This window comes from Astatotilapia calliptera, chromosome 9 (assembly GCF_900246225.1).
Source record: "Astatotilapia calliptera chromosome 9, fAstCal1.2, whole genome shotgun sequence".
Classification (NCBI taxonomy): domain Eukaryota; kingdom Metazoa; phylum Chordata; class Actinopteri; order Cichliformes; family Cichlidae; genus Astatotilapia; species Astatotilapia calliptera.
Window position 1 is genome coordinate 25,912,189 of NC_039310.1, and position 27,678 is coordinate 25,939,866.

The 27,678-nt window shown below is 38.6% G+C and overlaps 1 protein-coding gene across 1 annotated transcript; it reads right to left on the reverse strand.

Annotated features, from left to right (window-relative positions):
- LOC113029359 (cadherin-10-like) lies at positions 1-25,776 on the reverse strand. Its single transcript, XM_026180190.1, has 12 exons — positions 25,532-25,776; positions 19,595-19,936; positions 13,172-13,466; positions 11,152-11,271; positions 9,858-10,025; positions 9,535-9,716; positions 8,674-8,927; positions 7,553-7,689; positions 7,337-7,458; positions 6,206-6,314; positions 5,288-5,539; positions 1-1,997 (listed from the first exon to the last, which is right to left on the reverse strand). Exons 2-12 carry the CDS (start codon positions 19,802-19,804, stop codon positions 1,507-1,509), a joined length of 2,340 nt encoding a protein of 779 aa, XP_026035975.1. The 5' UTR covers positions 19,805-19,936; positions 25,532-25,776; the 3' UTR covers positions 1-1,506.
- Between the last annotated feature and the right edge of the window lie 1,902 nt (positions 25,777-27,678).

The following is a 27,678-nucleotide window of genomic DNA, read 5'->3' on the forward strand; positions in this document are numbered from 1 at the left end:
GGCATTTGACAACTGTTTTAATTTGCAAGTACTTCCTCTTGGTGTGGTTGGAATACTGAAAAGTGCTTAAAAGTAGGACGGCACCTACATAACTGGCACTACAGCAGTGAGATTGTAGGTGTTAAGATCTGTAACCTAATGAAGCAACATAAGAAAGACATTGATGGGAGGTTCTCCAAAGCCACCCACTGTTACCTTCTATTAAAAATAAAATGCAGATCAGTGTGAAATAAACTACATAGAGTTTGGTGTAATGTTTCTAGGAAAACGCAGTTTGCTGCCCGCAAGGGAAAGGAAAAAACAAAACCCAAATACATTTTCAAATCCAAACTTTCGTGAAAATCCAAATGAAAATCAGAAGAAGTGAGTCTCTGAATTGTGTACTTTTCTAAATACTCCATATTTCTCCAAATACAGATTTATCAGGATGGTGATTTATAGCACAACTACCCGCTTCTTACACTGTCAGTTATTTTACACATCATATCTGCCAAGCCCAGTTTAGTACCTCTTACAGATTTGTTCAATTCAGACAGTTTGTCAATATCAGATCCAACATGTTTTTACTCAGTGAATAGCTACAGTTCTCTGGTTATTTCTGTATTTCATCACAAAAGCAGTTTAATGAACCACATTAGTTGAAATTACGTAACTGGAAATGTGTGGTTTCTTTTTTACATTGTTTTATTAAGAAAATAAGTATAAAAATATAAATATAAAACAATATGACTCAGCATTCAAACAGCATGAATTCAGTGTATGACAGTTTTCTACAACATACACTTTCCATTACATGTTACACCTATATGATGAAATGAATTCACAGTTTGACAAATAAACTGCACCAACCATTCACATGAACATTGCTTGTCAAACAGATATAGCAAATAGTATATAGGATGTCCATCGTTAAAAACATTTTGTACATGTACAGTATTTAATGGAGCTGGCTCGAAAAGCCATTCGACTCCATCCCTATCCCACCCAAACCCAGTCCGGTACCATTAAACATTGATAGTATACAATACTACTATCGCTCATGTCAATTACAAAACACATTGTCCACATCATTGTTCACAAAAAATCCTAAAATTCAAAGGCATCTTTACTGATTATGACCAAAAACAGTAAAACTTTGAGATTTATACTGTATCTCCATTAAGAGAAAATTCTGCACAGTTCAAGTCTTAATTTTCATTTTAGCATCCACATGTGGATAGCAGTGATTTTTGTTTAAGTGTGTGTGTGTGTGTGTGTGTGTGTGTGTGTGTGTGTGTGTGTGTGTGTGTTTATTTTTGTGCCTGCACACACATTTATGAGAATCAAATGGACAACTAGTTAACTAGCAAGCTAGCTAGCAAACTAGACAAACAGATAGATAGCTTGATAGGCAGACAGACAGTCAACTAGCTGGCTAGCTAACTGACTAGACAAATAGCTGGCTAGCCAGATAGCTAGATAAACAGACAGAGAAGCATGGACTTGGAAAAGAGAGACTATCTTTGTCTAAGTTTCTCTGCCAGGGCTCTTCCCTATGTACATCTCTGCCAACTTTTTGAATTGTGGTCCCCAGTTGCTGAGGTAATCATATTCCTGGTCCCCCTCAGTGGCAGCGGACTCCAGGGAACTGAGGGATTCTGCCAGTGACCCAGTGCCCTCATAAGCATACGTGGCCAGGGAGTCATAAGGGGGTGCTGTTGGATCTGAATCATTCTCCTGAAGCCTCCCATTAATGAAGTCCCTGACATCCGTGTTATCCTTTATAGGTGATGTCCTCCGAAAGGGAAACAGCATTTCGGGTATGATGTCCCTGCGTAGCTTGTTAGCATCCATCACCTCTGGGTTGCGCAGCGTGCCAATATCAAAGGCCTGAGTGTCCTCCTCTCCACCCCCTTCATCGTTGTAGCTGACAACGTTGTCTCTGACATCCTCTTTGGAGATGATCAGAGGCTCCTTCTTCCTCTGTCTCCTCAGGGCAGCAAACAGCACCACAATCACTACACAAGAATCAGCGGGAAATGCAGAGAGAGAAAGCACAGCATAAGATGTCTGCCTCCGAACATGTGTCATGCATTAAAGAGCACAGGAGAGCAAAGGCACATAGGGGAAACACATTTGCTACCAGTGACAAATCCTCAACACTGCCTCAGGCATTCACCTCCTATTATTGAAGATTCAGTGAAAAAGCTTTTTATTTCTTTCCCCCTTGAATGTTACATTCACTGTACAAAATGCACGATGGTTAGAGGACCCTTTTTCATTCTCTAACATGCATCCTCATCTTTTTTTCTCCCCAGTAGTAAAAGAGAATAGGAGATTGCAGAGTGAGCATGTTTTCAGTGAGTGACAGTTTTGGAAGAAATGTATTATTTTAAATTAACCTGCTATTCATCAGATAAAAAGATAACACAGGTAGCATAGTTTTCTACTTGCATCCCACTTGGACGTTAATTTTAATGCCTTCAGGCTATATTGCTGAGTAGTGTACTTTAGGAACATTTGTGATTGACCAGCGTCATTTTTTAAGGAGATGCAGCAAGATATGGACCAGCTATGACGAACTGCTCCAGCTCAGTGCCTGTCTTTTGGAGTCAAGCAGAGGTGAATGAGACAGTCTGTCAGGGAGCTTCAAGCGCGAAAAGTGTTGGATAATGAGCAGATGTCATGATATTTTGCTCAAGAGGAGAGTGCAGAGTTTAACCTTCAGCACACTAAATTTGTGCAATGCGGTCTGCCCTGACAGAATTTAAAATTTGGAATTAAAGCAGACAGACACAAGAAAATCTGGTAGCTTGTATTAGAAATTTAGTCACTCGAGGAACACACCAAACTCCAAAGCAATATTTTGACAGAAGGAAGGAGGAAAAGGGTCAAATTCATCTCATGAAAAAGGTTAGGGACAGAGGAGTAAACACATACACATTCATGAGGACAGATCTGTACTTGTCTTTTATTTTGCCCTCAGCAGTTTGCAAGGAATCCTAAGCCTTAAGTGCTTCTATCAAGTATTATGCTGACAGAGGAGGTAAGGTTCAGTGATGGTTGAAACCCATTACTTATTGGACATGCACTTAAAAAAATACTCCTACATGTTTTTTAAAATTCTCCTCAGTAGAACTGCTACTGCTGTTCCCTGACTGCGGATCACAAGGACTTCTGAAAGAAATGCTTTATTACTTAGGAAGGAGCATACAACCTTACCTCCCAGAGAAATACCGACTGTTTAGTTAAGTGGTTTTATGTCTTAATGAAGGGTGCCTAGAAGCACCATTGTACTCCTTTTTGAGACAAAAGTAATTATGTTTGATTGTTCACATTTTAAAATGAATCCAGAAAGACCCCATGTTGCACTTTGCTACCAGTTATATAATTTAAGATATTTTAAAGATTTTCTCAGGGTCCTTGATTCTATTTGTTATCCATACCAAATGTAATAGTCTGTTCAAATGTCTAAAATTGCATAACTCCTTGTGTTCTCAATAAGCTACTTTGTACCCTCAATTCTCCTTAAGGAGAACATTACAGTGGGTATTTTTGGTGCTAGCGTTTTTATCTCATTTAGTAACACTAGTTTAACACGTAACTAAGTTTCCATGACAACTGGAACCACCTGGTTTAAGTGCTGATGTGTGGCATCCTTGTACTGGCCACATTTGTTTGCATGGAACATGGTCACTGGTATTACAAAGGCAGGTTTCTATTTTAAACCTTTTTTGTATAAGCCATCTTCACTATGGTTTGCAAGCTTTTTATGGTCATCAGCCAGCTCATATGAAGTAGACGGAGGCACTTCACTCTGTTATTGTTAAAACAATCTGTAATGTTTGACTGTGAAATACTTAAATCAGCTATTCTTTAGTGCAGGATTTAATCATTGTTTTAACATATTAAGATGCTAAGCTGCTGCCAGTCAAAGTGGAGTCCCTAGATAGAGTGGCATCTTTTAGGGAAAAAAATTTGGGAGTCCAACCTTTTAATCAATTCCCTGTTTATAATGGCAGACCTTGTGATAGAAGAGACATTCGGTTTTTCGACTCCATGCGGCCACTTAACAGCATGTACTTGAGCAAACAAGTCACTCTGGTCCATGTTATTGACTTTTTCAGCCAAAATTGCCTGCCTGGGGTGATAATTTTGCATTTTGGAGTTATGGTAACTGCTAATATGCCAAAAGAACAGCAAGTTCTCAACATAACCATGGTAGCAATGGTAATGAGGTTGGATAAGAAGTAGACAGATAACTAAACATGTGTACCAATGGGTTTGATGTGACCTTCAAAGACAGGTAAGCCTCGATTTAAAAAAACAAATGAATAAAAAATCTTCACAGACCTCTTCCAAAAAACAATGAATAAAAGTAGGATCAGCCAGAATTCTGTTCATTTCAATAAGTGCTTTACTTGTAACAATGTTTCTTAAATCCAGTTTCTTTGTTGCCACGTCTCATAAACCAAGAGTTCTTCCATGGCAACAGATGTTCTTTAGCTAACCTGATGATGCTGTGGTTTTCTGGGTTTCCACCAGAAAATCTTTTACTCCCAGCAGGTTTTACCTGGATCTTATTTGCTTAAAATATTATATTGTTTTCTTCACAGTAATCTCACTTTAAAGTCTCCTTACTGCTTTTATTGCTCACATCTCACCCCTATATTACACTTAAAGCACAATAATGTCTTGCCTTGTACATACACCTTTACCCTCAGTGTTTTTCCATCAAGTGGATACTTAAAAATATACTGGTTTTCTACATTTTTTTCCACTGTTTGATTTTTGCTCATTTGTAACTAGATATGTTACACCCCTACTTTATAGAGTTGTGCAACTTGTTAAAATACGGTAATAGAGATGGAGCTGCAGCTGTTTTTATTTTGAATGATTTATAATTGTTTTCACTGACTTGAATTGAATATGAGAACCGAGTTGCTATTATTTGCACTGAATACTGTTGTGCCTAAATGAAGAAGCAAACATTACAAGAATAAGAAGTTAAAGTTTTCATGATCCCATGAACATCCATTGTCAGTGACCAAACTGGTCACTAACACAATAAAGCAGGCCTGGCTAGTTACCCTAAAGGGAAGTTAGTTTAAAATTATTATTATATTTATTTATTGTTTTATTATTTTTGGTCAAGACTTTTTACTTCTTTCATTAGACTCACAAAAAGCAGAGAGAAACCCCCCCCCCCCCCCAAAAAAAAACAGATTTCATAGGCACCTTTAGGCAACTGCTGTTGTGATTTGGCGTTATATAAATAAAACTGAACTGAACTCAAGAGTGAACTTACTGAGAAGGATGATGACACAGAGCAGTATGGCCACTAGAGCTCCAGTTGTGAGACCATCTGAGAAGGGCAAGACCTCAGGGTTACACGACTGCATGTTTCCACGGCTGTCACAAGCACACACGCGCACGATCAGTGTGCTGGTGCTGCTCTGAATGGGGTAGCCGTTGTCAGAGATCACTACAGGCAAGAGGTACATGCTCATCTCACGGCGGCTGAAACCTCCCCTCCGTGTCAGGATATTGGCAGTGTTATCTGTGGAAACATTCAGACCTTGTCAATGACGAGATTTTAGAATAGCTTTCTTTTTATTTCTGTAAATAAAGGCTTTTATTATAAAAGAGCAAATTGCAGCTTATTAGGTAATTATAGACATCTTCATTCAAAGGCACAGTAACCTGGTCCAAGTATGAAGTTGTGTTTGTTTGTTGAAATTGTGAATATTTGTCCTTGTTATGAGTCTGTTATGTCACATTATCTTACAGTATACATGCCATTATTTAAAGTCTTAGACTAAATGGAGAAAACTGAAAAAAACATGTAAAGTTTTCAGACCTGTTACTGCATGGCTACTGAACAACCATTGCATATCTTGTTTGAAAAGCTTCATGAGCATTTCCACTTTCTTGAAAAGCAAATATTTTCTATTGTAGGGCAGATAAAATTAAAATCTGTTTGTAACACAGTGCAGTCCAATATATCTGACTGTGAAGGTTGGCATTTCCACTGTGTTTATTGTGCAGTGAAAGATAATTGGCAATCAACTAGAGCTCTTCAAGAAAGAGTACAAAAATTACAACATCAGAAAAAAACCCTGTAATCGCACAAGGCTTTTGATTTTGAATCATTGTTTATTAATGAGGATGTATTTATGAATATTTCTAAGAGTAAAAATGGTAAAAAAAGAGAAGAATATTTTACCTTCCCTGTCATCAATGGTAAAATTGGGATTGGTGGGACTTATACTAAACACAAACTTGTGTCCCACGAGAGGTTCATCTGTGTCAACAGCACTTATTGTCTGAATCAACTGTAAAAAATCAGAACAAAAGGTTAGGGCAACGCATTAGAAAGCATATGAATATATGCAATTAATATCGTAAAACACTGGAATAACTTTTAAGACATTTGTCAGTTTCAGGATTTGGGATATTTAATGAAGCACAAATATGAATTATGAAGTAGTGTGGATGAGAATTGGTCCATTCACATGGCTACAACTCAAACTCTAAATTTAGACATTTAGACAGGGTCAAGATGACCAACTTAAGTTCAGTATCAGAATAGGGAAGAAAGGTGATGTAAGTGAATTTCCACATGGCATGGTTGTTTGTGATACATGGCCTGGTCTGAGTATTTCAGAAGCTGTTGATGTACTGGGATTTTCCTGTATAACCTAGAGTTCACATAATATTTTCTAAAAAATGGAAACTATCCAGTGAGCTGCAGTTCTTTGGGAGAAAATACCTTGTTCATACCAGAGGTCAGAGGAGAATGGCCGGACTGCTTTGAGCTGATAGGAGGGCAACAGTAACTCAAACCAAACCAAGGTATGCAGAAGAGCATCTCTGAATGTACAGCAGCAGAAAACTATACCAGGCACCACTTCCATCAGTTACGATTAGCAAACTGAGGCTACATTTCGCATTGTCTCAACTAAAGTTAGACAATTACAATATTGGAAAAAGGTTTCCTGGTCTGATGAGTCTTGATTTCTGCTGCAAAATTTGGATACCAGGGTCAGAATTTGATGTAAACAGCATTAAATTTCCATGTCAGGTGCTTCCAGCAGGATAATACACTATCCCAAATAAATAAAGTAGTTCTAAAGCAGGGTTCCAACAGCATCCCAAGCCAATACAAGCAGCAGATTTAAATGTAATTGTGTCATGAAAATTGTGTCTGGGAACACAGTCGCATCTAAGTATTTTCTGTTGTGTGAATACTTATGCAATATATGCAGCTGACGAATTTGACCCTGTGCTTCAGTGCCATTTATATATATCCTTATTTTGTCCATGAAACCATGATAATGACGGAAACCACTGATACCTGTCCTGCCTTGACATTCTCACAGACAAATGTGTCGTAGGACATGGCAAACTCGGGGGCGTTGTCATTGACATCCAACACCTTGATGAACACTGGCACTCGAGTTGTCTGACGTGGATTATCTAAAATGATTACATAAAATAATTTCAGTTATTTACGGCACAGATGAAAAATTATTATTATTATTATAAATTGGATATCAAAAACAACAATTACTTATTTCTGTAGCCACCACAGAAATGTTGTGCCATTTGGATGTTTCTCGGTCCAGTGCTTTCAGTGTTGTGATGGTCCCATTCACAGAATCAATGTTGAACAGCCTCTCCAGATCTGTGTGTCGATCAATGGAGTATCTGCAAGAAATAACGTAGTTATTCATACCAGTGAGATAGAAGTGCTCACAAATCTCCAAACAGACCAAATCATGTTAACTCTACAACAGATTAGTGTTATTGTTGTTGTAAAATGAAGACCAGTTAAAAGTCATTCTGCTTGCACGGGGCTGTCTTTATGAGAAAAAACACACTAACGTCCTTATCTACTTAAAATTGTGTTTTACAAAGTGCATTAATTCCTGCAAAAGAAACTGCTTTCCAGGCTCCCCATTGTCAAAAGATGATACATCTTTCTGTGAGCCTGCTCATTTGTCATAGTCACCTTTCATACACAAGTGAAACTGGAATATGCAACACAATACGCCATGTGGCATTGGCCAAGAGCAGCATATCTCTGTGTCAGAGATGGGCAGGCGCCATATGTGTGGAACGGCGGCGCTGAGCTGTGTGAATCGATACAGCAAATTAGGCTCTTTCACTTTGACTTTGTGCAGTGCCACAGAGGGCTTACATAATTCCGGGAAATAAACAGTCTGTATTCACTTCACAATGCTGCCGCCATCTTCCACTGGGAAATCACCAAGAGGGACCCATGAATAATATTCTCCCCCCCTTCTACACTGACACATGGCTTGGCTGATGGATTAGATTTAACTAAGTGGGCACATTTTAATCCTCACTCTATAAAACTGATAAGAGGAGACTTTGTATTTCGTCCATGTGTTGCTTGTTTTTGCATTGATTTTATTCTGGTATAATTAAAGCTGGGACAATGAGTTTTGAAACAATCAAATTACTACAATAAAGCATTACACCCAATTGGCTGGTTAGGAAATCTTTGCTTAACAGGCCATTGATTGTTTTGCAAGTTTACAAAATTGCGAGTACCTAATTCCAGATGAAAGGGAATTTGTTGTTGTAGGCTAGGAAAGCTATTTGGCATTTTACTCAAAGAGTCTGGCACAGTGTAAGGCCTCAGCACTTCTGAGCCCTGTAGCATACTTGACTGGCTTGTTGTCAGCATCTGGGTCCCTGGCTGATACCACACCAACGAAGCTGCCAGCAGCCGTGTCCTCGTGCACCTCGATGATGTAAGGGTTCCTGGTGAAAATTGGGGGCTCGTCCACATCCTCTACCGTTACCTTGACCGTGGCGTAGTCTTTGAATTGCAAACCATGGATGAACCTTGCATCCAAGTAGGTATTTTTCACCTCCACTCTGAACTCGTAGTCCCTCTTAGTTTCATAATCCAGTGGCTAGAGATGAAAGCACATCAGAAGTCAAGCTGTAGACGTTTCCATTTAAAAAGAAAGGGGGAAAAAAACTATCTGCCTCCAGGATTTTGATGTGCAATTGATTGCTTTTCATTTGTCTGCCTTTATCTTAATCATATTCCAAATTCTAGGTTACAAATCCAAATAAGGAATACTGATCTGGGGATCTTTTGAGAGAATTTGTAGCACAAATATTTATATTATTCCTTTTACTGCCTTAGGGTGATTTTACATTTCAGTTCAAAAATAGGCTGTCATATTCTTCTTACATCAAAACTGCTAACTAATATCTAATCTGAAACTATGTTGTCCTGACTTACTGTTTGAAGTTAAATGATCTTTATTTTAGATATTTTATATATCTTATGTCAAATTAAAATCAGAACCATACTTTTGGGCTATATTTCAAACTTTTTCCCAAATCTGGAATATTCAAACCAATTACAAAATGTGAAATAATGTAACTACTTTTTTTGTCTGATGTTACAGCTATGACATTAGCTGGTTACTTGAACAGTGACTGTGGAAAACACATATAAAATAGTATAAGAAATAGAGAGATACAGAAGATGAAATAGAATTGAGGTACCTTTTTTATTATGATGACTCCCTCCTGTGTGATTTGGTCAGTGATAATATTAAAAATGTCATGACCACCAACTATGGTGTACTCCATCTCAGCATTACGGCCCACATCTGGATCATCAGCCTTAATTCGCCCAATAGCAGCTCCAATCACTGTGGACTCGACAGCAGTCACACGGAAGGAATCTAAACATGACATTAAATGGGTAAATCTTTGGTTGCGTGCTTGCTTCATTAATCCATGATCATTTTTATTGTACATAGATACAAAACTCTTGTCTTAAAATGCTTTGCAAAACAATAAAGTACAAGAGGGAGGCCTCTTACGATTCGCAAAGCGAGGCGGACTGTCGTTTACATCAGAGAGAGTGATGCTGACTGTAGTGGTTCCTGAAAGCCCTCCCATCTGCCCAGCCATGTCTTTAGCCTGGATCACAACCTGGTAGTTTTCCTTGACTTCTCTGTCCATACCAGGGAGAGCTGTCTTTATCGTGCCTGGAAATAAGAAAAAAGAAAAAGTTAGTCACCACTTTTGCTGTTTTAAAGATACATTTTATTTTGAGAAATTATTTCCTCTCTTACTGTAAATGCGATGAGATTATTATCAATTCTGTCTCTGTCGCAACCATGTCTGCTAGAAAATTACATTTATATGCCTCTGATTTAGTTTGCCAATTAAGTTTCCAAGGGAAATCTAATTGCTGCCCGGATTATGTTTCTTGGCAATGTTTTTTTAGTGTCAGAAGTGCTACATTTGTATACCAGATGCACGATGCAGTACTTTTCTCTGTTTTTTCTTTTCTTTTTTATGATTACACAATATAAGCATTTTGTTTAAAGTCCTTAATAAATGTAATTTTAGTTTGGTTTTACTTACTAGAAATAAATTCTGTGACAACCTCTGTAACATTGTTGAGAACAATACCTTTCAGGGTCAGCTTATGGTTGGAAATAAGGAATTTTAACCTGCTTTGTGAATACAGAGCCCAGTTGTTGTGATCGAACTTTCTCAAATCATTTTCTTCTTGAATTATAAGATAATTGCTCTGTAAATAAGACAGTGTGCAGTTGTTTGTTGCTTTAACAGGGCTTGGTTGCATCAATCTCTGTTTCCATCTGACACTGAGTGAATGCTTAGAGATGAAATTGACATTGATCGTCCCATCTAGCTCTGTTTGGTACGACAGCCTATCAGCCCACTTCCCAAAATGTCAGGCATTACTTATATCCAATTTTAGAAATGCTGTACGTAAATAATGGGACTAATGGATTTGAAAGGTTTTGTCTTATTAATATTTTATGACTCACAGACAAAATGTTTGGTTTCTTCCATGATATATGCAAGATGAAAGATTACATGGCTACAAGTACCGCAGTGTTCTTGTAAATATTAAACTCTTACTTTCCTGACAGAAAACTCGAACATGAACACTTTTTTCAGCCAAACACAAACACAATTGGAAATTTCAGCTGAAATTAGTGGAAGAAATCAATCTTGCACTTATTTGGATTAATAACCCTGAGAGTCAGATGAATCCCCCTTCTTCCGATTTAATTCTCACACACATTGCAATTAGACATTAGAAGCTGCTTCTAAGAGATCCTGCTGAGTTTGGCTTACCATTTTCAGAATCCACAGAGAAGTAGGGCTGTCCCTGTAGAATGCTATACACAAGCTTGGCACTGTTCCCATATGTTTGATCATCAGCATCAGTGGCAGTTACAGTGACAACAGATGTACCTGCAAAACAAACATCGAAAGTCAATTTTAATTGATTCTGTTACTGCGCTTATTAAAAAAAGACATGATCAAGTAACTGAGTCAACTTTTGAAATTTACTTCCATTTGTATAGAGAAAGTTTTCTGCAAATTTGACACTCATTTCCAGAAAGCCAGTTGCTCAAAGTGACCATTATTAACGCCATCAGTGCCCTGATATTGTTCGTATTTATTCGACGACCGGGCCTCTGAACAAAATCAATTTTCTCCAAAAAAGCAAGCGTGCCGAGATAGGCGAGTGACTAAACAGTGAATCAAAATTGATAACCTACACTTTCAGACTGTGATTAGATCTCATCTGGATCCACAGTCAAAATTATTACTTTGATTAAACCCAGGTAATGGGTCTAATTTAAATAGCAGTGAGACTAAAAAATGATGGTTTGTCAAGCCTTAAGGAAAGAATACTCTCTCTGTCTCATAAATCAAACCTGGTATGAAAAGATGTAGTAATAACATACACATTTAGTTTTTCAATTCATGCCATGCAGTTTTGACTAATGACACGCCAGCCCGTAGCCATTTTGCACACCAATTACTGTCATAAAATATTTTGTGAGAAGCTGAAACTATAATAATAATAATAATCCCCCAAAAATGGAAAAGGTTTCCCCCCCTTTCTGTTAACAGCCCAAAGTGTGGAGAGATAAAGGTACAACTGACATGCTTTTATGCTCCTCTAGGTACAATTACCACTCAACTAAATCATTTTTATTTATGTATTTTTTATGCGACTGAAAGAGTGTTTGCAATTACTAATTACCACCAGGACACATACACTGGGGACTCTAAAGATGTGTCTAAAAAAAAGTTCAAGCTTCGAAAGAACTCAGTTCCTCTCAGATATGCTGTCACTGAAATCACTTCCATATTAAGTCCTGTATAATCCACCCAAGCGTTTCAGTAGTGCTACATTGCGAATACTGTCCTTGGCATTCAGGAGACCTCTGCCGTGTCCTGTTTGGGTCTAACGGTCTCCATGCATACTAATGAACCCTCGAACATCTGTCCCACTTAGTCCCAGCACTGATAGTATAAAAGGAGGCTGCTGGTTTTTTTTATAGCTGGGTGACTTGGCTAACCAGTGTGTTCAGACTGAACATATAAGGAAGTTTATTAGTCCAGAGGTGGGTAGCGGTGACACTGAGCCATCCTTTGAAGCTAGGACGTCTAAGAAAAATGCATTATGAATTCCAAATGGAATATAATTTTTTGTCATATAGGCAATTGGGTTTTGATTTACCCTTGATTGTTCCCGTGTATTAATTTGTGGTTGCATAATTGAGGATTGATTTCAAGTTGCATGCATTACTTTCGTAAGCTTTGTTTATATTCATGCCAACTGGCTTATTTATATTACTTGAATGGAATGAAGTGGAGTGCAATGAAGCAAATCCTTAATTGGAAAGACTGTGACAATCTAAACTTTTAATATTTCTACCGCCTATTAAAAATGGCAAATGGCATTACTTGTTATGAATGCCCAATGAGCCTGACCGCGTGAATAACAATCGCAAAACAGCAAATAACTGTGAAAAAAGTGAACACAGCGTCACATTAAACCAAACCAGCTGACTGATGAATAGTGGCTTGCTTTTTCTGCATTGCTTGAAAATTGTTTTGCCATACTCTATTAACATTATAATGGCATCAATTCTCAGATAAATAAATGTGGACTAATGGTTTTCCTTATAGATTTAGAAGCTAAATATGATCATTAGTTAATTGTTTAGTCCAATGGGGATGCGATTTTTCAGAGCACAAATGGCCAGTTTTATTTTGTAGCTATCCAGCCAATTAACAGTTGTTGATTTAATTTTGTCCATTAATCAGTGTTAAAATTAAACGAACCATAACTTACCCACTTCAGACATTTCAGGCACACTAGCAAAGTAGATTTCCTTTGCAAACTTTGGGGCGTTGTCATTGATGTCATGAATTTTGATATTAAATTCAGTGTCAGGCTCCAGCTCTGCATTGGTGTTTCTGTCCAGAACCTTTGCGTTCAGTGTGTACATGGCTTTTTCTTCTCTGTCCAGCCTCTTTGTGGCGTGAATATCCCCAGACTTCTCATCAATCAGGAACAAGGTGCCTGCCCCATCTCCAGTCAGGATGTACTTCACGTTGCCATCGCCCTTGTCCATGTTAGAGTGCAGCTGAAAATCAGAGAGATCCATATTAAAAATTGAAACGAATCTTAAGACAGACCTGTACAAATTGCGTTATGTTGTATGGGTGTGCAATTGGAGGAATTGCACACTCTTCCGTCATGGACTTCAGGCTGACAAGAAAGCTTCAGCTTTCAGTAAGACGCATTGATTTTGTGTAACCAGTGGCGATAAAGTACAAAGCTATTTAAAATTTAATTCTACTTTTGAACACTTCTCCATACAATAACAACAGTGCTTCTCAATTGCTAACATCAAATGTAGTTGCTGTTGTTAGTTTTTCAAGCCTTTGGAAATGATCTAGAGAACTTTGCTTCTACATTTCTCCCTAATTAGATTTTCTTTAACTTTAAACAAGAAAAAAAAACCCACTGCATGCACTACTGGTAGGAGGGAAATGATTTTTTTTTGTATTGCCCTCGTCTTTCTCAAGTTGGCCAGTTTTTCCTCTTTTGCCAATTTTTGACTTTTGTTCCTTTGTGAAATAATTGTTGAAACCCACGAAGGAATCTGGTTCAGTCTTTGAAAATGGTGCCTTTGCACCCAGAGTATCAAGTGTGACGCACTCCATTACTCCAAATCAAATTAGTCGTGGATTTTTCTTCCAGATTGTGCCTTTGAAAAATGATGAGAACCTGACCAACAGCAACAATTGCTAAAATTAGTCACCTCTGACCTATCCATCACCTTGAAGCATCTCCTAAGTGTCACAGACGAGTAATGGTGGCATACTGTGACAGACACTTGATTCAAGCTCATTACTGTACTGGATCTGTCAGCAGATATATTTAGAGCACTATCTCATGGGTTCACATTTTAAATGACAAGTAGTTAGGGACACAGAATGTACGTCAGTAACTTATTAATATTAATATCTGCATGCTGTGAAGAAACTAATTATTTTTTCCTGCAGTTGGAAGAATAATGTCAACAGTACAACTCCGGATGGAAATCAGAAATGTATTACCAGAGTGGTAGCTATTCTCAGGTAGAATTAAAAAATAAATAAGGATGCATGTGAAAACAAGATGCTGTCAAGTTCAGATGAACAATAGACACAGCATTTGGCACTGTGTGGGGAAATATTTTCAAGCAGATGATCTCTATTATCCAAAGGCTATTAAAGAGAAATATCAGTCAGCTTGAATTTTCACATATATTTGCGTTCTGAGACAGTCTGTTCATTGTTGGTGAATGTGAGCCGTAGGCCAGTGAACCAAGGATTTAAGATGTGTTATGGATGTGAAAGCTGCTACTGCTATTGACTATGAATGACAGTGTAATTTTAGCAGCCAGGAAACTGTTTGTGTGAATTTTTGCATTCAAATAGGCTTCATATGTTGGCTATGCGCAATTGCACTCTTCAAAAAGAATCTATATTTCCACAGTCACCTTATCGTTAAAAATAATTTTTCATATATTGGCATATAGGTTATAGGAGGGTTAGCTCACTACGCATCACTGGAATCCTGTGCAACATAAGAAGAACATATTTCATTATTGATATTCAAAACTGTGACTCCTCGCATACTCTTGTGTGCTAACACTGTGATAATTAGGCCAGCGCAATTTCAGACCATGTCACACAGCAATTGCATTTTTTTTTCATCTTTTCATGATATTCTCACTTTTTTTTTTCATCTGATTATTACCATATTTTTCAGGCTTGTTTGTTAATCCAGTTAAAAGAAGGCTGAGAAGCAAAAACAACAAACAATGAGCCATCAAAGGAGCCTAAACCTGTGCAGCCAAGCTGTCTCAAAGATAATAGGAATTTTACAGTCTTTGCAGAGCCCTGTATTTTACATATTTCCCTTAGTCTAAATTGAACCCCCACCCCCCACCCAAGCCCTTTCCCTGTGCACTTGTGCCAATTATTGGATGTCGACATAACGTTCCCTTCATAGCCATGGGTAAAAGAAACATTTTCTCCCCATGGCCATATAGATTTCTGACTTAGTGGAACTGCAAATAAGGAGGGATTCTGCACAAGTAAGCAATGTTAGGAAAAGATACCACAGCATCTAAAAATAATAGTGTTTCTGTTCTCCTGTTGTCAGCAAGGCAATGAGCCAAGAACATGGGATTTTAGGATTTTATTTCTTTTGGGATGTCCTATAGAAACTGCACTCAGTACTGTAATGCACTTTAATCATATATATATATATATATATATATATATATATATATATCTTTTTTTTTTTGAGAGAGGCATGAGGGGTGTTTTTTCTTGAAGCACACAGTTCAAGTGTGCTAGACTTTGCATCTAACATGTAGCGTAAATCTAGTACAGCTATAAAAAAAAAGAAAAACTTCCATTGACACTCTCGAGAAAGTGTGGCACAAAGTGTTTTTCACACAGCCCTTACAAAATCTAATGTTTGCACTGCCACACTATATTTGCAGAGATTTAGTGGCTCTCCTTTCAAGGCCTTGCAGCACAAACACAACGTTTTCAAGGCCTTACAACAGAAGCACAGAAGAGAGCCTTGATGAGTTAAATCGCCTTGCACAAACACTGAGGAATTGTCAGTAAAGCACCAAAATCATTGGCAATTCTTGTCAGGTCTCTGGTAAGCATTGCTTGGTGCTGCAAAGAGGAGATAGCAAAATAGAGTGTAGAACGGTTACAGAATAATCACTCGTCCTCCTCTCCCCCCGTCTCTTAAGACATAGGCAGGAATTCTTTACTATTAGAGCCATGTACTATAATGTGCAATATGTTGGTTAGAGGTACAGCTTACAGTCTCTCTGTTGCGCTTTGTGTTTTTTGTAACGCACACAGGTTCGGCAAAATTCATGCAGAGGAGTGTTAAGCAAGGCCTTTCAAAAAGCCAAGGATACTTATTGTCAAAATATTAACACCACAAAGTGAGCTACCTTGAAAGTTTTAATTTAGGCAGCACATTTTGTCTACAAGGCACAAAAACAATGCAGTGTACCGAGCATTTAATAGGATTTTGTTCACTTCAGACACACCACTCATATGCTGCACAATCCAAAGTTTGCGCTTGTATTGCTCAGCATTGCAAGCGTTCACACTTCACAGCCCTGCTTAAGAAGTAGGGCACCACAGCTGCAGACAGTGAGTGCTCACACTCATTAATGCCCCCATGAAAGTCAGTTAAAATGAGATTTGGTGGTTTTACACTTGGATTCTACACACTCGCGCTACATAGAATATATAAAAACATAAAGTACACTCTGCTTTTTAGCAACTTGACAACTGCTGCCGAATCTGGCTGAAAATACGACTTTAATAATGAAGTTATTTGTCTCCATCATCCTGTGAGGTATCTGACTGCACTATTCATTATGTAAGCCTCAAAGCTGCGTGTCTTTTGAAGTCCTGATAAGCAATATCATCTGCATTTATTATAGTGCATTTGCAGCCGTGCACTGCTTCCTTTTCAGTTGAGACGTGAGGCATACGAGTGTGAGACTGTTCTTTACATCACATTTGATTGCCATCACCAAGAAATCAACCTCAAGTGAGAGTTAGTGAGTGTGTGGGGGCTGATTGGAGAGCTTTGATTGAATGTGAAATAAACAAGTTCTGCTACAGTGCGCTACAAAGGCCATTAAGTGATCTTTATGTGAAAGACCATCGAGGCTTTGGTGGCTTTGTGCTGGGTACTGGAGTGCTTTTTACATTTTCTTTCTTCCCTTCATACCTGTCTGTCCTTCTTTGTCTATTTTTTACTTCTACCTTTAACATTGATCCGGCTTTTTTTGATTGATCTTTGTTTTTCTGTTTATCTGCCTTTGTCTGTCTCTTTCTTAAGGTCTCACATTTTTTTTGTATTAGTCTTGTAAGGTTACAATCTATATATCCAATTCTTTCTTTCATTCTTTCTTTCTCCTCATCTTTTGTGATTTTTCATATTTTCTTTTACAGTCTTGTGTTAAAGCTAAATCTTTCATTATTTTTCTTTTTTTCATATTGCTCTTTTTTTGTTCGTCATTCATTCTTATCATTCTTTTTTATTTTATCAGGCTATCACCATCAGTTTTACTTGTCAGTCTTTTGTATTGTATTTCATATAGTCTTTCCGTTTTTTCATATCAGTTTTGTCCTATATTAAATCTTTTATATAGGTCAGTTTTTTGGGCCATTTTTTGTATAGTCTTACAGTTTTCCTTTCAGTTTTTATTGTCAGTCTCTGGTTGCAGTCGTATATTAAGAGTATCTTTCATATAGACCTTTCCATCTTTGGCATTGTTTCTGTTATTTAGCTTCCATATGATCTTGTTTGTTTTTCATTCAGTTTCTTGCGACAGTCAGAGGGTCTTAAGTTATTTTGATCTTTCATATTTTTTTCTTATTTTATTTGCAGTTCTTGGGTTTTTCTTTCCTGTCCATCTTTTGAACAGTCAGAGTTACTCTCTCAGTTTTCTGTATCAGTCTTTTGTATATCTTTCTATATAATCTTTGGCATTGGTCCTGCTTTCTTGTACTGACTTGGGCCCAGGGGGTGCTTGGTATGTTTGCTCGATAAATGAGAAAAATTAGTGATTAAAGTGGGGTTGAAAGTAGGGCACTGATTAATTTTTCATAGACAACTAATTGATTGATCTTTTAACTTGTTCACTCTTAAACTCTCCTTAAAGGCTATGTGCCTTCATCTTAACTTATTATTTGTCTGTTTACCAGTCTCTGTTACCATCACAGTTTTTTCCCTGTGGTTAAACTGATGGAATTAGTGATTTGTGTCAGCTTCCTCTGTAAAGCAGAATGGCAGCGTGTGCTTGCCCTATTTTCCCCCTCCAGTAATTTATTATAGGCTCATGTTTTTCTGACAGTTTAATAGTGAATGATATTGGACACAGGAGGAGTGCGGAACCGGTGAGTGTGATTGCTGTCATGCCACAGAAGTTGGGTGCCAGAAAGCATCAAAGAGTCGAGAAAAAGCCACATCACACCAGTCACCGACATATCACTGGATGGCCCCATTTATAGTTAGCATTTCCTCTGCTGCTTCATCACATAATACAACAAGGTGAATTTCAGTGGCCTTCTTGATTGATATGTTTTCTTCTTCCTCCCTCTCTTCTTTTTTTATTCTTACTGTTCCTTTCTCTTCACCACATCAGAATGATGGTTTCAGCAAAAGAAGTTGTCATATCCCCCGTACTCAACCTTGCACAAGACACTTGTTTACTCCAGAGAATGAGGTGTGTGATGAAAGCCAGCTTCCTCTTAGAAAATTGGCTGTCGACAGTCACCTCATTTCCCTCCCTTGAGTTGATAACTGCAACGCTCCCCATCACACCTGTCTTTATGGTGCTAGCACGGGTGAGCTGACAAAGAACTGTCTGAAGTAGGTGGGTGGAGAAGAATAGCATTGTCCCAAAACTTTTTGGGGCGATTCTTATGAGAGTCTTGCAGGAGCCGAGTCTCATGTTTTTGTTTGGCTTGGATTTGCTATGGTCTTGACCTGATGTTGATATTAAATTTGCACTTGTTCTATGTGCTGGTGATTTACAAGCTGCATAAACTCATATACGAATTTTGAAGTGCTCCTTAGTTTCATGGTGAACACATGTACAAATGCCATAGTTTGACTCCAGTAGGTGCCACTGTCTATTCATTTTTATTTCTGTTTTTCTTGTATTATGTATCACCCATCACTGTGTTCTTGTACATCCATGCCTATTTCAACAAAATAACCATTTCCTGCCTCCTCAAATTTGAAGGTAGGAATGGTCATATTGTTGAAAAAGGCTGGTCCACAGGCTGTTTCAGCTTCTATATGCTTTGACTTTTTGTCTCATTATGATCTCACAAAAATTATTATAAAGCCAGAAATGGTTGTTTTTGGTATTACTGTTAAAATGGGATGTTATTGTTATATTAATGCTGTCTGCCACATAAAAAAAAATCTGTACTTTTATTTTAGCTGTAATAGTATGTTTACACTGCACAGGGTAATCAAGAAAACCATGGAACAAGTGAGGTTGTGTACACTTGTTTCTGTCTGATAGCTCCAGTAACTGTGCCTGTAACAGCCAGATTTCTGGCAGCCCATTCATCTTCAGCCAATTACATCAAACACTACTTCGACAAGCTAAAACTCCTATAATTAGTCTACAGACAATGTGGTTGGACGTTTTACCTTGCCAACATATTGATGGTCGTTTCCTGTATATTCCTCGAGCAGAAAGAATTGATTCCACATCCATCCACGTTTGGACCGCTGAAGAATCTTACCATCACTCTCTGGCATCCCAAACAGATTCCCAATATTCCCAGGCGCAAAAGGAAGGGCAATAGTGGGCCAGAGGATAGAGAGCATGAGGAGCAGCAGAACTTGATTGGTTATCATGGTATCCAATCAGCTGGGAAATGTCCTGAATGACTTCCGAATTATGGTGATAAGCTTCTGAGAGGATCAGCACTGGAAGGTGGTGTCATCAGAACAGACATTGTATTCCTTTCTTTGATCTCCTTTAGATCCCTGTGAAAAGAGGAAACTGTATTCAAGAAAAAGATCATGACACCTATCTATCACTTTGACAGTATACAATTAAAACAGTCAAATAGCATGTGCACTTGTGAAAACAGCAGCTTTGCAAGCCGTTGTACTCTGTGTACAATGACTTTTCCTTCAGATTTCCTTCAGATTTTGCTATACAAGGCCAAGAGCTGCACTAGTTATTCAATCACCTTAAAAGCTTCAAAGCCATGATTTAATGTTGAGGCTTGTCTAAGAGCCGTAAGCTTAAGAATAAATTAATATAGTGTCATCATAAAAGAGTGTATATGTTTTTCTAGTAAAATTGAACTTATCTAATGATAAAAATAGAGATGAAGCTAACGTGGTGGAACTGATTTGACAAACTTCTAAGTAAATGATAAATGAAAGGCATGAAGTATAAAGAATTTCAAGACAATAAACATAATAAATGTATCACCAGATGACTTCGGTAATCTAAGTGCATAACCAATGGAGTGGATGTCAAGATCAAATTCAGTTTAATGAATCGTGCTTCTTGTTTTGTATCAAAATGATCTTTGACTTTGACATATTCATTATGTGATAGGGTTTAATGACATTCCTTTTTTTTTCTTGGAAGCAGTTATTCAAGTACTACATTTTTACTCTTAAGTCTCCATCGCAGCAACATTCCCCAGAGACCAGAAGCATTTAGAAATATGTCATTCAATCGTGATGGCCAGAAAAGCAAACAAACAAACAAACAAAGTGGCTTGTGCTTTAGAAAACTACATAAACTTTAATGGAGGGACTACAACACCAGTGATGTATGAGTGGTCAAGCAGTGGTCGTCTTGACTTTAGTCGCTTTTTCACTACAGTGGAAACACACTAAGCCAGCAATGATTAGCCTGCAGGGAAACTTTGCTAGGTCCTATTAATTTTTCAATGGGCAACTCCACATCCTTTATTACCAACACTGGCATCCTATCGAAATCATCTTCCTGTAATCAGCCAGAGCAAATTTGTATATTTTTTTTTTTAGATGCAGATAATTTAAGTTTAGTAAATATGGTAGAATTCACAATCAGACATATCTCTTCCACACCCTGCATCTTAAAGGACTGTGGTGCGCTTTACTAATTATAACTTGCATTACTGATGATATGCAAACACTGATGAGATGCTTCAAAGACGGTGAGCATGTTTAAACAGCTTAATACAGGCACCTCTGGGAGAAGTATGCTTCTGACATGAGCAAAATATATTACCCCAACATCCTCTGTAGATTTTTTTTAATGTTCTGCTTCACAGTTGTTCACTTACATTTTACAGCTGCAGAACAGACTTCCACTAACATATGTATAAATGGATCGTCTTGCTAAAGGGAAGTCTGTCTTTTTCATCTCTTCCATCCAGTTCATCCTCCTTACCCACTTCCTCTCAATTTTTAGCTCTACTTAATTTTTGCATCCTTTACTGATGGCTAATTTCATAGATTTTTATTCTCTGGAGATGTTTTGATGCACTCCAAAAGGAGAAAATCCATATAGACATACACAGAACTTCCCAAACCACCAAAATTATCCCCAGGTGTCTGTCAGGCTTTGTGCCTGTGAAAAGGTATTTTGTGTTATTGGCAGTCTTCTTCCAATACTTCACTAAAGGCTGTGTCCCCACTCACTGGTCCTGATAGGTAATTTGGGTGTCTATGCATAATTGATGGTCTTTTGTAAGTTAATCCTAATAAATCTTACCTCTCTTCCTAAAAGAACCCATTTAGCAGTGTCCCTTTATAAAGGTTAAGGTACGAGAGTTACCCCAGCACGCACTCGCTGTGTACCTCAGGGAACGCTGTTTAAAAGCCCATGCGAGTCGATGCCTCTGCTTTTGTTCAGAGAATTTAAAAAAGGACTGTGAAGTAAGTCACATGAACAAAGGATCTATTAATGTCAGGGAACAAATTAGTATTATGTTTCTAATGATGATAGCGAAATGGCAAATTTAAGTACACGCAGTACTGTGAATAGAAAATCAAAACATGTAGCTGATAGATCTTAATTTGAAACATTGTATTTATTCTCAGTGACTCGGGGAGTTTAAATGAATGAAATCTGTTACGTCAACAGTAATTCTTCAATAACTGATCAAAGTTTTTTTTTAATGTATACGATATATGGATGAGGTAGAGGAGAAAGCTATTAAAACTATGTAATAACTCTAACACAAATTTCATTGACATGGTAGGACTGACCCAAAGCTTTTAAGAAACTATAAAGATGTTGAACAACAGGCTGCACATATGAATGAAATCCAGCGTTCTGCAAGTACAGAGACTTTAATTTTGTCCAAGTATTGCCGCAGTAATGGAGATGAAATGTAGATATTGTGGTAAATTGCTGATGTGCTACATTTTTTATGTTAGTTTCTTGCTCATAATGTGACATTAGTGTGACACGTGCATTGCCGAAATCAGGAAACGCCGCCTTGCAATTAATCTAGTCTGATGCTTGTGATTGCATTTTCTAATTATCATCCCAGCCTGTCCTTGAGTTTTAATAGCATTCTGGATATTAATCTTTGATGTGGTGTGCCTATTAAGCATTAGGCCAGTGTTTCTTTTCAGAATTCTTCCAAACACTCCATTAAAGGATGAGCGAGCATGCTGAATGTATGCCAGATCCTATATACGCAAACTAAATTATCCCAGCTTATTCAACCTATTAAATCGTGGAGTTTATTAAGAAAAAGTTGTTTATGATTAGATTAACTTGTAGGCAGCTTATATGGCTTGGCATTAAGGCACACAGATGTGAAGGGACAGAATTACTTTTAAGTGTTGTCTAGGGTTGTTATTCTTAATCTTGGCTAAGACACAGTCTGGCAGTTGCTCTGCTCTGCTCCGTTTCTGTAATCTGCAAATTATACATTCTTGTTTTGCTGAATAAGAATATCTTTGATCAGATATAAACTAGCTGTTCATCAGGATATGCTTCCTAGAAAAGCGCAGGCTTGCACATTAGTCTGTGTAAAATTTTATGCCCCCGAAATTGAACATGCAGGCTTGCCCATGAAGCCCAAACCGAGCACGCTAACCTTGCACTTTTATTCTCTGACGCTAGTGAGACAATAATTATAGATGCAATATGCAGCAGAGGTCTGGCTAGTAAACCTCTTTAAGAGTTCTCTGCATAATAAACTGATAATCCTCTGTACATGGGAGAATATTGCTGCAAACTTTGGCACTTGAATATGACTGTGGTTACTATTTACTGCAAATGTCTGCAGTGAATAGACTTGCCATGTTTTAATAAGTATATAAGGGATTTAGCTGTTTAGTGAAGATATAAGACACAAAAAGGAGTTGGAAACCGCCCTACTTAACCAAAAATTCATTTTGGATGACATTGATTTATCAAATGAAAATAGTCCCCCAAAGTAACACAATACATTTACATTATCCATGAATAGATGCATTGTTACATAAGGGTAGGACAACATAATAAAGACTCAGCTACACAAAAGCTACACAAAACCTCCTACCTCCTACACCAATATTGACCCACTTTGAAACCACAGACTTTTAGACCCCATCAAAATTCTAGTCTTATGTTGCACAATCAAGGAATTCTGCGCGTGAATATATTTTAAAAGTGCTGTGAATAAACACAGGCAGAGGTGGAGTAATTGGAAAAAGAGAAGACTAAGATGGAGAGAGGGCACAGGAAGGCGGCAAGGTCATCGAACTGGTGTCATGATTAGTCTTGGTGATCTTTTGTACTTACACTGTTTGTCCAAGGGCATGATTTATAGCAAGCAAATGCTGTATTTTTTGCGGTGACAAATGCTAACCATTTATGCGAGGTTGGTGCTAGAAACTAGTGTTATGTGATTGGCAGTTTGAGTGGCTCCAGTGATTGCTTGCCGGTATTGACAGAGCAGCACGGACAGAGTATAAATCTAGCATGAGGGGCGTTGATGCACCAAGCTGCTGCACCTGCGCAAACTTCCACTTGGTGGAGCCCTAGACCTTCCCAAGTCGGCCTCTGCCGGCTGCAGTCTTTGGCAAACCTCAGCAAGCTTTACTCATGTTTTGAAATCCTCAAAGCAATTTTGTGATACAGTGCACACTTCCGTGTTGAAAAGCTACTCTAAGGGGGTTGTGGATGCAGGGGCGTTATTCTTGAAAAGGGTGCGTTGACAATGAAAAGGTAACAAAAAGAGATTAAAAGAGGAAAAAATGTTTATGCTGAGATGCATCTAGGAGAGTGTAACTAGGTAGGAATGAAAGTCTGACCAAGTCATTTTAGACAGAGACCGGAAAGAAATTACAAATACTAGAATTTAATTCAAAGCGAGCTTATTACAGTTCCCATTTTGTTGTGAAAATGCACTCACTTCCCACTCTTGCTTCTCTGTTTGAACATATGTAGTGTTTTTCAAATATGTATTCATGTCTGATTCTTTAAAGCCAGCTTTGCAAATGCTCATGAGAGCCTCTTCGCCTCTGTGGGAGAATGGATTTCCACCTCTTTTCATTCTAATGCTGAAAGGTCGCTCCATAGCTGACAATAATTCAGGGACCGTGTTAGTGGCTAATTTGCACTAAACAATAATGGTGTTACACGGGCATCCTGGCGCACACGACTAAACCCTCATATATCACTTTGGTGACTGTGAAGCCGTCTGCGTGTGAGGCAACACACTGAGGGAGTAGGCTGCTGCTGTTGCTGCTAGAAAGGCTGAAAAAGAGAGTCAGGGTTGGATTAAGTTTGTGCTGTGGAGGACATGCACATATACGTACACTGTAACACTGTTGGCTGCTCTTGTTGCGGTGCTCGAACACCATCATAAACACCTTCATGCATTTTTAGAGATATGAATGGTACAGTGCCTCTCCATCAAATCTGCCCACAGCACATCACAAGTGTGAGCCGCACTCACTGGCTTTCAGCAGACAGACAAATACATCTCCACACACACACATAGAGTCATATATACAGCAGAAGTGCACTTAGGTGTATGCATAGGCTATACTCATGCATATAAGCTATGCAGGCAACCATGGGTGCACAGTATGGAGAACATCGCACTAAGAATAAGTGACAAAGTTTGGATATCAGACTACTAAGTATTTTACATAGTCATAGTATCTTACAGGTACATATTATCTCCTGTGTGACAGGTGTCATGGGCTGAATATTTTACAATGTCAAAAAATATAATGAATTTTTAAAAAGCTAAAGCTTTTTAAAAATTTTTTTAAAGAAAGCACCCTAATTGATCCTTAAGTTTCATTTGTAAAAAGGCAAAAAAAATTGGAATCTACTTGGATATCACAATGTGAAGTTTCCTTGATTTTCAAGTCTTCCTTGTACATTCAAGAAAATTAAAAAAAAATAATAAAACATTTTAAGGTATACAAAAAATAAAATACAGCTAATTTGATTCAGCTGTTTTCTAGCTTTTTGAAGTTCCAACACTTCTTTTCCTGAGATATCCACACTGCTGCATTAGTCTGGCTTTGTCACAGTGCAAGGAGCAGATCATCCCCTGGAGTCTGAGAGCAGACAAAATATAAATATACCCTTAAACATTAATCAGAAAAAGCCCTTACCTTTGATTCTCACAGCTTAGCATCCATCTGTGTCACTGAGTGCACGGTACTGTGTTCCTACTCCTTAGCAGTGCTTAGCGGTGGAGACTCTGACTCCTCACGGCAGTGCTTACATTCCAAGACTGACAACAGCACAGCTGGTGCGAATGTGTATGGGAGTGTGTGTGAGTGTGTGTGCGTGGAAAAGAGAGAGAGTCTCCTGCTTACTTCCCTCCCTCGCTCTGTGCTTCGCTCTTTCTCTCTTCCCTCCCTCGCTCCATTTCTCCTCCCCGCTCTCTGGCTTCTCTCCCCTTTCCTCCTCTACACTTTCTTTCTATCATCTCTTCTTGCTCTGTCTGTGTCTCTCTTTCTCTCCCTCCCTTCCCTTCTTTCCTCCCCCTCCCCTCCTCTCTCTCCCTCTCTCTCTCCCTCTATCCCCTCCTCTCTCTTTCTCTAGCCGTGCATCACTTCTGGCGGTGGATGTCACCGAGGCTGAAGCTGAGGCGACTCTTCCCCTGATTGGCTGCCATTCACAAGTTAGCGATAAAGAAAAAGGGAGAGAGAAAAACGAGACAAAAAAGCATGGGGGGGGGAGGCTAGAAAATACTGCCCTTACATCCCAGTGAGCATCAGTTGACTGTGGAATAGAGAAACAGGGGAGGTTAGAGGCTGAAGAAGAGGGTGGACTCTGGGAAGGCATACAGTTTTTTCCTCCTCTTTTCTTACTGTGAATGCATCCACAAAGCTGTGCGTAAGGGGCGGCACTGAAAGTGACTGCTCCGACGGATTGACTGTATGATGTTTGATGTCTAAAGCAATCGGCCCCATCTAATCTTCTTTCAATGACGGCGGAATGAAGGAGAAAAAGGCCATAACTTGTAAATCAGCCACGCAGCGAGGGAGGCTGGGGGGGGTTGCATTTGTGCCCTGTTCATCTTCTTCTTCATCTCTCATCCCACTGACTTGGCCAGCAGTATGTGGCAGGTGCACCGGCAATCCAAGCGCTCTGTCATCTCTTCTCATTACATGCCCCGTGTTGGATGCATATCAATATATCTCAATACAGTATGTGCTATTGAGGGTGATATAGCATTTTAATTCAACTGAAGGAAATAGAAACGGGACCAATTTGTCATGGAGGTGTTTGATGCTGAGGGGTGAGACAGAGAGGGACAGGGAGCCATACCTTATTATAAGTGCCGATACCAATCCCCAACATGTACCTTGAGCAGATAAATGGCGGGATGGAGTGACTTTGAAATGCATGGGATGCCACTCAGAGCCGCCCTGTTGATGAATAATTTAAGAAAAGCAGCGATTTTACTGGCCAGCCTCATCTGAGCTGAAGTTTTATCTCCCAATATCAGTGTGAATAGATTATCAGCTCAAACTCTGTGCACCAGATAAATAAAAATGCAAACAGGCCAAACTAATTAACATCCAAATGAGCAGTGTGGTAGCCTCCCTGTGATACCAAGCCAAGTCCTCACACATCATAATTCACTTCCTTGTTGTGTTCGTGGTGCTGAGGGATTAAGAAGTAGGTGTGTGTTTGTATTGGTAGCATGTTTGAATGTGTTAGCTTGTGTGTTTTATGCTCATGTATGACTGGAAGGAGGCGAGGTGTGTCATGTTTACTTATATGCATATGTGTGCAGGAAGGATATACATGTGTGTTTGTGTGTGTACATGCCACCGTTTTGTGTGTGTTTGTGTGTGTGCGTGTTTGTGTGTGTGCACGCGCTAACAAGCTACTAAAAATGGAGGCTATTTTGTACATCTCTGCATAGAATTAGTATTAATTTATTTGCTATTTACACCCCTGGGACGTTAATTACGCTGTTGTTACGCAGCCCAAACAACTCTGCAAACATCAGAGAACAAGAACAAGCATTGTACCCAACTGTTTCAGAAAAATATAGAAACATATTTTCAGAGCCAGAGTTCCTCACTACCTTATAAACACACACAAACAAACCCTCCAATCTTCTCATCTTAATTTCACAGGCCTTCCAAGCAAACAGTTTCCAAATTCCCATTGTTTTTTTTTTCATTCCCTCCTGATGAAGACTCCATTACATTAAATCAAAGTTTTCCAGGCTGAGGAAACAGCTAGCTTAAGTAAGGGTGTCTCCTGATCCTCTCCCAATTCTCATTGTCAGCTCCCA